At 59.4% G+C, this 11,260-nt stretch overlaps 1 protein-coding gene across 1 annotated transcript in view; it reads right to left on the reverse strand.

Moving 5' to 3' along the window:
• The window catches only part of LRP1 (LDL receptor related protein 1), an 82,722-nt gene that overhangs the window by 28,402 nt on the left and 43,060 nt on the right, over positions 1–11,260 (reverse strand). The window contains exons 21-38 of the mRNA XM_007467686.1: positions 10,329–10,511; positions 9,715–9,915; positions 8,516–8,761; positions 8,122–8,319; positions 6,609–6,813; positions 6,259–6,423; positions 5,420–5,664; positions 5,078–5,209; positions 4,553–4,780; positions 4,125–4,299; positions 3,946–4,040; positions 3,533–3,682; positions 3,271–3,411; positions 2,833–2,967; positions 1,200–1,331; positions 805–939; positions 486–615; positions 245–371 (exon numbers count right to left, since the gene is read on the reverse strand). Of these exons, the coding sequence (XP_007467748.1) occupies positions 245–371; positions 486–615; positions 805–939; positions 1,200–1,331; positions 2,833–2,967; positions 3,271–3,411; positions 3,533–3,682; positions 3,946–4,040; positions 4,125–4,299; positions 4,553–4,780; positions 5,078–5,209; positions 5,420–5,664; positions 6,259–6,423; positions 6,609–6,813; positions 8,122–8,319; positions 8,516–8,761; positions 9,715–9,915; positions 10,329–10,511 (3,023 nt within the window). The remainder of the gene's footprint in view (positions 1–244; positions 372–485; positions 616–804; positions 940–1,199; positions 1,332–2,832; positions 2,968–3,270; positions 3,412–3,532; positions 3,683–3,945; positions 4,041–4,124; positions 4,300–4,552; positions 4,781–5,077; positions 5,210–5,419; positions 5,665–6,258; positions 6,424–6,608; positions 6,814–8,121; positions 8,320–8,515; positions 8,762–9,714; positions 9,916–10,328; positions 10,512–11,260) is intronic.

Below are 11,260 nucleotides of genomic sequence, written 5' to 3' on the forward strand. Positions count from 1 at the left end.
GCCCTCTCGGCTTTCTTCCAGTGCCCGCTTCTGAGTGACCCCCTCCGCCATTTCTGGGGTGGTGGAATCCTACTCTGGGTGGGGCGCTGGGCCAGAGGACCCCACGACTCCTTGGGTCTGCATCTACCCACCAATGGGCACATCACACGAGACTCAATGGGGTGCAGGGCACAGGGTAAGGGGAGATGCCCCCCAGAGTATGGGGTCCATCCCATCGGCCCCAGGGCCAAGCCTGCATCCAAACCTGATAGTCCACTGAAATGCCGTTGGGCCAGCTGATGCTGACGTTAACCAGCACCACTCGCTCAGCGCCGTCCAGGCGAGACCGCTCAATACGCGGATACTGGCCCCACTCAGTCCAGAACAAGTACCTGGGGTGGAGGCGGAAGAGGGGGGTCAGTCCCCAGAACATGGAGAGGGGGCCTGTGGCCAGAGGGACCTGGCCAGGCCAGAGCCAGCAGTGGTCAGCCTGTCCAGCTCCTCACCCCTTCTCTGGGTGGACAGTGATTGCCCGGGGCTTGTCCAGACCCTGGGAGATGACCACGTAGCGGAAAGAGCCATTGAGCCGGGCGACCTCAATGACGTCAAAGCCCTGGTCTGTCCAGTAGATGTTGCCTGAGGAGGGAGTAAGGGGGAGCTCAGGGGTCGGCTGCGGATGGAGGTACCTGGTTCCCTCCAGCCCCGATACCCCTGCTTCTCCCCATCTGTTCCTGCCTACCCCTTCTTCTCAGACCCTTCCCTCTGAGATCCCACTTCCCCAGTCCTCTGCCTCACCTGCAGCCCCTCAGCCCTTCCGCAACTCACCTGCGATCCAGTCCACTGCGATGCCCTCCACGCGGCCAATGCCATTGGTCACCACATCCTCACGCCATGTCTGGTCTCGCTTAGCCCGGCTGATTGTACTTAGGCCCATGTCCACCCAGTAAATGGTGTCATTTTCTGGAGGTGGAGGAGCCAACATGGGGACGCTCAGCAAGGTAGGGGGAAGGTGGGAGGGCAAAATCACGAGGGGGTAAGGATAGAGATGACTGAGAGCTGGGGGGACCAGGGGCTTAGAAGCGGACATAGCGGGGCAGGGGCAGCTGTGGTAAGTGTCGCTCCTTCCAGCTGCAGTCCGGCAGCCTCTCCCTGGAGCCCCAGAGCACACCACCCCAAAGGGAAGGTCATGTCCCACCCCCGCCTGCCACCAAATGTCTCACCAGCGTGGAAGTCGATGCCGACAGCCAGGGAGGTCCCCGACACTGGGACCAGGGCGTCTGACTTGTCATTGGGATCCAGGGGGATTCCCCGGATTCCCTCATGCACAGAGTACAGGAGAAAGGAGCCCACACCTGCAACACAAGGACACTCTGGGCATGGGCTTTGCTGACACCCCTAAGCTTGGCTTCTGTCACCCTCAAACCCTTTTGATACTTCCTCCCAGCCATCACACCTCCCCACTCAACACATACTCTAGCCTGGGGGCCTGGGCAGGGAGGTCACCTGGCTGGGAGAGAGCAAGGGAGCATGCAGCTCTGGGGAACCACCTGTGAGACCTTTAGTGCCCACTAGAGGGCAGCAGAGACCTAGCTTTCTCTCCGCACTCTGCCCGCCAGTCCCACTTCCATCCACACAGCCCTGCACCCCCAAAGGTGTTAGGGAGAATCTGGGGAGGACCATAGGACTGGGTGACTCCCAACTCTAGGTTTCCACCTTAATTTCCTTTTTGTCCTCATCCGTCTGGTCTGTGTCACACCCCTGTCTCTGACACCTCGCTCCTGAGCCAGTCTCCTTCCCAGTTTCCCATTTCTTACCAGGCGCCACTCTCCATGCACCCTAGACTTCTCCCTTGCCTTTATCGCCTCACACAGCCTGTCCTCAAATGAATCCCCTAATGGGTCCTGGTTGCTCAGGCTCCCTGAAAAAACGGACTCATGGTCGAGTGAGTTTGGGGAGACCGCAAACACTAGAGTTGTCCCGTGAAAAATTCTGTGCAGATGAGAATATTCAAGTCTCTGAGAAATTGTGCAGCAGAAAAACACTTAAACTTTTTTCAACCCAGTGTTTCTTTCTATAACATCTATCACATCAAAGAGGGAGGTTCCCAGGAGTGCACTTCAGGAAATGCTGTCCTGGGGCAGGCTTGTAAATCAGTCAGCAAGTTCTTGTGAAATGTCTCTGACTTTCATCCCTTCTCTTCAATCCAGCTGCTAAGCCCCAGCCCAGGCCAACAGCCCCCTCCCTGACTGGTCTGACTGCCTTGGTTTCTCCCTCCCCCACTCAGCCGGCTCTCTGCTGCCAGGTTAATCTGCCCCAAACACCACCTTCCAGGTGCTCCTGGCTGAGAACCCGTGGAGCCCCGCCTACCCCACAGCCTCACCCATGGCTCCCCACACCCTGCGCCATGAGGGTTGGCACCTCAGGGCCCCGCACACACCCTCCTATTGCTCTGGACCCCTTGCCTTGCGTAACGTCTCTTCTTCAAACCACACACTCAAATCCTACGTGCCCTATAAAACCCAGCAGCCAGCACGCCTCTGGCGTGAAGTGGCCCTGGCGCCCCCTCCGACGTCTGTTTCTCCAGAATCCTTCTGAAGTCGGAGCCACTTCATGCTGGCCCCCCTTCTGGTTAAGGCTGCAGAGCACAGGGACAGGGGCTTCTGCCCCCTGGCTTCCTCCGCGGCAGGCAGCACGGTGGGCGCTGACTAAGCATCTAACCCAGAGAACACTTAATACATGATGAACTCGGTCCTGTCCCCAGGGTGAGAAGAGGAAGGTGGGCTGTAGAGTAGGAAGGGTCGGGTTGGGTTGGGGACCAGGGTCAAGGCGGGGAGCAGGGGCAGGGGCACTGACCCTCGCAGGCCTGCTGGCCACTCCGGAGGCTGTAGCCAGCTGTGCACATGCAGGAGCGGGTGGACTCCGACGTGGGCAGGCAGAGCTGGGAGCAGTCGCCGTTGTTGACGCTGCAGGGGTTGGTGCCCTCGTGGTCTGGGGTCAGGTGGGAGGCAGAGAGAAAGGGTTAGTGGCTCTCCTCGGGACCGCGGTGTCAGGCTCACACCCCTTTACCCTGGACCCTGTGGGGGTCACCACCAAACCCAGCTCTCAGGTCTCCTGTCCTGCAGGGCCCCTGGCCCTTGTGAAAGAGGAGCCCCCTTGGGTGGTGAGCAGAGCCTAACCCATTTTCATTCCCATTTGCTTGCTTGCCCAGGGGTTCCTGCAGCCCCTCCTGGCCACAGCCCCGACCTCTGTGACCCCCATCCCACTGCCCCTGCCCCTCGCCCCCCACCTCACCCAGCTGGATGCTCTCATCGTAGACCTTCATGTGCATCACCAGGGTGGTGCTGTTCCGCAGGACCACGGACCCCGAGCCGTCAGCCTTGTTGCACGTGCCCATCTTCTCTGACACCTGATCTGCCCACCACAGCTTGTCCCCTGTGGTGGCAGGAGGGGATGAGACCCTGGGGAAGGCCCCGCCCCCAGGCCAGCCCTGTCTCCTGACCAGTCTGGCCCGCCTGCTCTGCTCTGGTCCCTGCTCCCACCCAGTGGCCCTCACCCATGATGGCCAGGGCGGTGGCCTTGCCCAGCTGGTTCCGCATGGCGTCGATGACCTCTAGCCCACTCCCGTCCAGGTTGCAGCGGTTGATGGTATGGTTCTTGGAGCTGATCCAGTAGAGTTTGCTTTCAGGGAAGTCGATAGCCAGGCCTGGAAGAGGAGGGGGGTGTCACTGCCAGAGAGCACAGCACCAGGGCCCGGATCTAGGAGCCTGACCCAGCTGGGCCTCTCACGTCTGGGGATACACAGTGAGGTACAGAGTATGTGTGTGGTTTTGGGAGGAGGGTGGTGAGAGCAAGTACTAAGCCAGAAGTTTGGGGAGATGGAGCGACAACTGGGGAGAACCCTGAGAGCATCTCCTGGTGGCGGAATTCGGGGAGGCAGGGCTGCAGGGCAGCAGGGGAAGCTCGTACCCACAGGGCCCCTCTGGCCACTGAAGAGCAGGGTGCGGTTGCTGCCGTCCATGTTGGCCACGCTAATGTTGTCACCGTCTGTCCAGTAGAGCTTCCTGGGGGCACCAGGAGGGGACGGTCAGAGTCCTCCTCTCCCCCCCCCCAACCCCATGCTCCCCAACCCTGGGCCCTGGACCTACCCACGCAGCGGGTGGACAACCAGGCCATGGGGCTGCTCCAAGCCCTGTACCACCGCATTCTTGAAGGAGCCGTCCAGCCGGGCCACGTTGATCTGCTTCTTGTTGGTGTCGTAGCTTGTCCAGAACAGGTTTCGGGAAACCCAGTCGACAGCCAGCCCATGGGCATTTGGCAAGTCTGGGGACACAGTGGGGAGTTGTGATTGGGTGTTTTCAGGACACAGGTCAGGAGGCTCGCGGGGAGGGGCCAGCCTGGTTTCTGGGGGAACAGGGATCATGAAACCAGGACTGGAGCCAGAGAGGGAAAAGAATTTGGAGAAGGAACATCAGGACCAAGGGGACCAGGGAGTGGGGCTGGGACCAGGGTTGGGAGCGAGGGCGGGGTTGGGGGGTACCCATGCCCAGTAGGGGTTGCAGGGCCAGGACAGAACCTGCAGAGACAACCGTCTCCACGCCTGTGCCGTTGATGAAGGCCCGCTTGATGGCCTGGGTCCGCACGTCGGACCAGTAAACGCGCTGCTCTCGGGCGTCGTAGTCCAGCACCGTGACGTTGTCGATATCAGGCACCGTGAAGGAGATAATGTAGTTGTAGTAGGGGGCGTCCAGGTCCACGCCCCGGATCTCCATCTGACGTGCGTACAGCAGGAACTTCTTAAACTCTGTGGGCACGGGGCAGGTCACTGACGGTGGGCCCCTGCCTCCACGCTTCCCACCCCCCCGGATTCTCCTGGTCCCCTCTGTTTGCTGCTGGCCCTTGGCTATCAGGGAGACCCTGTTGGGCATAACCTTCCTGCCGGAGTGCCAGCCTCTTCCTACAGCAGCTCTCTCTGGAGCCTCTCCGTTCAGGATCCTCCCAGCTGAGACTGCCTACCTTCACTTAGAACCTGGAGCTTGGGTACCTGACCCTTTCCCCTTCAGCCTTGGTTTACCCCAGCTCTGGAGGGGGGGCCTCCTACCATAGCAGGTGGTGTTGTCCTTGTGGAGCTTCATGAGGTGCGGGCAGGCGCAGGAAACAGTCCGGTTGTAGTTGATGAGGCACAGGTGGGAGCAGGGGCCCCGGCCCCCATTGGCCTCACAGGGGTTGGGAGCTGGGAAGGCAGGGGAAAGCAAGAGCATCCAGTGACGCTACTGGCCCTGCTCACCTGGCCTACACCCTCTCCACTCCCCTTCCTGTCCCAGCATCGCTGCTGCCAGACCCGCCTCTGTCAGCAGGCTGGCTCACCCCCACCGCCCCAGCATAGACCCCTCCTCTCTTGGAAGCTTCTACGGAGGCTGCTGGCTCCTTTTTGGTCCCTTACCCATGGGCTGCCGGGAGGGGTGATACACCTGCAGGTCGAAGGGCTGGGTATTGGTCCTCTGTACCACGGTGACATTGTGGCCGGTCCACTTGTTGGCCTTGGCCAGCGTGTTTGTCCGCCAGTCCGTCCAGTACACCTCGCCACCGTACAGTGTCACTGCAAACGGGTGCGACAGGAACTCGTGTCCCCGAAGCACCTCCATGTGACCGGAGCCGTCGTAACGGGCTGAGTAAATGGCGTCTGACCTGAGAGCGTGGTCGGGGCAGAGTGAGGAGCCGGGTGGGGACCTCAGACCTCGGGGCACGTGGCCTGGGGCTCCCACCCTCCATGCCCCAGCCCACGGCACCCTGTGGAGCAGGAACCACGTGGCTCGAGGTCTGGGATCCCAGCTCTGACCCCAATTCCCCTGACCCAGGTCTTTCAGCTTGCTTCTCCCCAGGGCTGCTGTTAGCACACAGGGCTGTGGTGAAGACTAGAAAAAGGGACCCCCTTTGGGGACACCACCTAGAAAAAGTCTCCCCTCTCCCTGGGCAGACAGAGCCCCTAGGAGAGCGCACAGATGTGTGAGTGAGGGTGGCGTTGCACTTCGGCCCTCGGCGGGAACTCCCGTGCAGGGGGCAGCCCTGCCTCTACCCTCTTCCATCTGCACCTCCTCCCCAGCCCAGACTCTCCCCTCACTCAGTCCTCTTCCTGGGCCCTTGGCCGTGTGGCTCTGGCTCCAGCTCCCCCGGGCCTCCTCACCACCCTCATGGCTGCCAGGTCCTGGGACCCTTGGCTCCACCCTGTCCCTAAGGAAGAGGGGAGGATGGAGGCCTCCCGGATGAGGCGCCGGTGCCGACCTGGCGTCGATCCAGAGGATGCGCTTCTCCAGGTAATCCACGGTGAGCCCGTTGGGCCAGCCCCCAGAGCCCGTCTCCCGGTGGATGGTGCGGCGTCCAGCCCCACTCATGGAGGCTGCCTCGATGCGGGGCAGGCTGGCATCCCAGTCCGTCCAAAACAAGATCCTGGGGAGTGGGGAGGGGGTCAGGATGGCCAAGGTCGAGGCCCGGGGAAAGGGCTGTGCTAGGATCCTTGGTGAAGGCCGGAGGGAGCAAATAGCATTAAGGAGGCAGTTACGCCTGGCCCGGCCCGGCCGAACGAGGCTTCGTGGGGGTCACGAGGCCAGAACAGGGCTGGGCGGGGTCCTCACCCATCCCGGGGATCCAGTGCAATCGCCCTTGGGTGCTCAATGTCACCGGCCAGCAGCGTGGTCCGAAGGGTCCCGTCCAGCTTGGCCACCTCAATCTGGTCCAGGTTACTCTCCACCCAGTAGATGTTGCCTGCAATCCAGTCTACAGCCAGACCCTCGGGTGTGGCTAGGCCGTACTGAATCACCACCTCGAAACTGGTCAAGGCTGGAGAAGAGAGGTTGCAGGAGGTTAGAATCGCCTGGGGCGGGGTGAATTCACGATATCCTAGGAACCCTGGATGGCCCGCCCTCAACCCTGACACCTCTGCAAACACCTCTGCTGTGCTCCAGATCTGACTGGGGTTCCCAGAGCCCCCGCTGTCCTCAGCCAGGCCCCCTGCCCCAGGAGGTCAAGTGGAAGCCTGGCTTCTAGAACACTGGAGAAGGGGAAGTGGCAGCTATCTTCTGCCTGCAACTCTCTGAAGGGCTAAGCCCTGGTAGGAGGTCAGAGCAGAGGGTGAGGGCTTTGGGGAACAGACCTAGACCCAATATGAGGCAGACAGAACTTTCTAGAGGTTTTTCAATGGTTTTATATACATATATATGTGTGTACATATATATGTATATATATGTCATTAATTTAGAAACCATTACATAGTGTGAACATTTCCACAGTCTGCTAAGCCATCCTCTTGTTGATGGATATTTGAGATGGTTCCAGGGTTTCTCTATTACAAACAATACCAACTCCTCTAGTAAACTGTGCTGCTTTTAAGTCTTTGCTCAGACGTCAGCTTCTCAGGGGGCCTTCCTTGACCATCCTATTCAAATGCCACCCCCATTCTCCCTACCCACCTTGCCTCCTTTCTCTTTATCCACAGTGCTACCCGCTCTGTCACAGTCCGTGTTGTACTCATTTGCTGTGTTTATATCTGACGTTCCCACTGGTGTGTAAGCTCCATGAGGGCAGACATTTTGGCCCGTTTGCTCTCTGCTGTCTCCCCTGGGCCTGGTGTGTGTAGCAGGGGCTCAGGAATGTGGGGTTTTTTGGTTTTTTGTTTTGGCTGCTCCGAGGGGCATGCGGGATCTTAGTTCCCGGACCAGGGATCAAACCTGTGCCCCCTGCAGTGGAAGCGCGGAGTCTTAACCACTGGACCGCCAGGGAAGCCCCAGGAATGTGTATTACTAGTGAAGGAAATCTGTGATGGGTCAGGCCGCCTTGGGACAGAAGGCAGGGTTCAGGTACCCCACCCCTAAATGTCTTTTTTCTTGCAAGCCTGCAATTCTGGCCGTTCCAAAGAAAGGCTGATCATTTTGTTAATTATCAGTCTGGCAGCTCGGCTGACAATAATTACGGGGCGTCAGGCACTGAGACCCACAGCAAAATCTAACCCAATTAACAAGAGTGTGGGGGACAGGGGAGCTAAGGGCCTCTGCTCCCGGCAGCCTGCATCTGGTCCCATGGTTCTGAGTGCCCAAGGGCCCAGTCTGGGTGCACTGGGCCTCGCTTCGGTCCTGGGCAGGCGGTGGTCACCTCCGTTGTCCAGCAGCTTCCCGCGGTAGATCTTGTCCTCCACCACGTCGGTCCAGTAGAGGGCGCTCTGGCTGAGGTGGAAGTCCAGGGCGATGGTGTTGCGCAGGCCGGGCACCAGGACGCTGTAGTCCCCTTTGTGAAGGTCAATGCGCCGGATCTCATGGCGGTTGGAGAAGATGATAAACGGCTTGAAAGGGTCTGGGGAGGAGTGTGATAGGGTCACAAGGGGCCTGTTGCCTCCGAGCCACCCTGTCCAGGGGCAGGCAGGGTCTCCATGGGCCCTGGCACCGGGCCTGGATGGAAACCTCAGCCTCCGGCATTCGGCCACCCGAGTCCAGCTTACTGCAGCTCAGGGGCCCGCCCGGCCGCCCGGCTGCCCCGACCCGCGTCTCACCCAGGCTGCGGCAGCTCTCGCCGTCCGGCCCCAGCACCCAGCCCTCGTAGCAGGAGCATTTCACACTGAACTTGTTCTGGTCGCACTTCTGGCTGCACTTGAGGTGCTTGGCGCAGTAACTTTGGATCTGGCAGGTGTGGTTGTCAGGCCCCAGCTCCATGCCCAGAGGGCACGAGCACACAATGCCTTCGCCAGGTGCCACCGAGCAGTTGTGGCTGCAGCCACCGTTATTCAGAGAGCACTGGTCTGAGGGGTGGGGAGCGAGGGACAGGATCAGGGTCAGGATCTGGAAGGAGGCAGGACCGTGGCCTGGCTGGGCCCCAAGTCCCCAGTAGCCGAGACGGCACCCTGGCACCCTGCCTGTGGTGTCCTTCTTTCCATTCCTCTGTCCCACTGCTTCCCAGGCTCCCTCAGGACCAGGGTTGGGACCCTGGCACCCACCACGTAGGACCAAGCCTCTCCTTCCCCCGAGGAGCAGCCCTCCATCGTGGCTGCATCTCTCTCTGGCCTCTATTTCCCTGCCCCTTCTTGAGCCCACCGTGGGGGCCCCAGCCTTTCGCCTCTTTCTGGGAGGGTCCCCTTTCCTCTCTCTCTCCTGACGTAGGTGTGATTTTGCGGGGTTGTGGTAGGCAATGTCCTGCTCTGGGTCCTCTGACACACCCTGGGACCCGCCAGCCCTGAGTGATGACCCGTCAGCAGTTCTCAGGGCCAGTCCTCATCTCCCACTCTTCTCCGAGAACCTGACTCTGCTTGGCTCAGAGGAGATAAGGCTGCCCTGCACTGCTCTGCAGCACAAGAGTGTGGCTGAGTGGGCTGCGCCTGCAGGGTGGGGCTGCGCTGCACTGTCTCCACAGCACTTCACAAGCGGTGTGACCTTGGGCCAGTTATTTAACCTCTCCGAGCCTCAGTTTTCTCATCTGTAAGATGGGGGTGAGGATCATATCTGCCTCACAGGGCTCCTTTATGGATTAAACGCTATAACAGTGTGGCGCTTAGCACAGCCTCTTGGCAAAGTGAGCCCTAAATCGACACGGGTTTTTGTTAATTGCTCTGGGGACTACTTGCCCAGCTGCCCTTTTCCAGTCTGAGACCTCTCCCCACAGAGCTTGTCCTGTTCCACTGCCCTGGCCTGGCCCAGACTCCTTATCCAGCCCCCCGCCCACTCGTCTGCTGGGGCCTCTTCTAGGCCCAGGCCTCACCGCAGAGCTCTCCCTCATCCGAGCCATCTCCACAGTCATCGTTGCCATCACACAGCTTGTCAGGGGGCAGGCAGACCGAGGTGTTGTTGGCACAGGGGTGTGAGGGTGGCCGGCAGGCCAGGGACTCACAGTTCTCCTCATCCGAGTTATCCTCACAGTCGCTGTCGCCATCACACACCCATGCTTTGCTGATGCACCGAGCTGGGGGATGGGTAGAGCATCAGGGGCCAGGCCTGGGCAGCAGGGCTCTCTGTGCCCTTCTTCCCAGACCCAGTGGGCTTCTCTAACAGGGTCACGACTACAAGGCCTTGGGGTCCACTAGGAACCTTGAGGCTTTTTCTGTCAAATTCACATGGGCAACAAAGAAGGTAGGAATCTATAGGAGGTGTTGAAGCTCAACACTGGTGAGGGTTTTGGTTCCCAGGGACCTTAGTGCAGGCCCTGGCCCCTGCATACCTTCCCCTTTGCATCAGGCACAAGCTTTTTCTGTGCAGCCTTTTGCCTCACAATGTCCCCACCCCACTCCTCACAGTACAGTGCTGTCTCCCTTGCCACTGCTCTGCTCTCAACAGGGTTTCCTCCTGTCCATGTTGTTTCCCTTCAGTCCTTTTTACCGGAGTCTTTGCAGCCAAACTTGACATTGGGGTCACAGACGTGGGTCACTCCCTCACAGCTCTTCTCGTCACTGGAGTCCATGCAGTCAGTGTCCCCATCGCAGCGCCACCGCAGGGGGATGCACAGACCATCCAGCCGGCACTGGAACTCATCATTGTGGCAACCGCCAGGAGGCCTTGTGGCTGCAGGGGGACAGGTGGAGGGCATGGGGGGGTTGAGGGCTCCAGGTCAGCTGTCCCCATCTCTACCTTCTCAACCCCCTCCTGCTACACCCAGCCTGGGGCTATGAGCTGAGGCAGGGATGAAGAGTTCTCTGAGTCCTGCTGACACCCCTCGAAAGCACTCAGAGTCAGGGCTATTACACCTTCCAGGACTCAGAAATCATCTTGTCTTATCTCCCTGTTTTACACACGAGAGCTTGACTGGATAAGCAATTTGCTAATAAGCCAGAGCTCAAATGCCCCCACCTCAGCCTAGCCTCCGTTTCATTCATTCACTTCACAAACACTTATTGAGCACCTACTGTGTGCCAGGCACTGTTTCAGGTGCCAGCATGAACAAGACAAAGTCCTTACCCTCATGGAGCTGAAGTCCTAGCAGGGAAGAAAAATAGTGAAGACATGACACAAAAATCCAGAATGGAACTGCAGGTAGTGATCAAGGCTATGCAGACAAAGCCAGATCAAGGTCAGGGAGGATGGGATGCTACTTGAGACAAGAGAGTCAGGAAAGGCCCTTAAGCAGGGGATGTTTGAGCAGAGGCCTGAATGACGTGAGCCATGAGATTAACTGGAGTTGCATTCCAGGAAGAGGGAACAGCTAGTGCAAAGTCTCTGAGGTAGGACCATGCAAGGCATATTTGAAAAATGCCCAGGGCATATTTAAGGCTGCACAGTTGGAGTAGAGTGAAGGAGGAGATGAGTGGCAGGGA

The sequence above is a fragment of the Lipotes vexillifer genome, unplaced genomic scaffold, assembly GCF_000442215.2.
Source record: "Lipotes vexillifer unplaced genomic scaffold, Lipotes_vexillifer_v1.1 scaffold387, whole genome shotgun sequence".
NCBI lineage: Eukaryota > Metazoa > Chordata > Mammalia > Artiodactyla > Lipotidae > Lipotes > Lipotes vexillifer.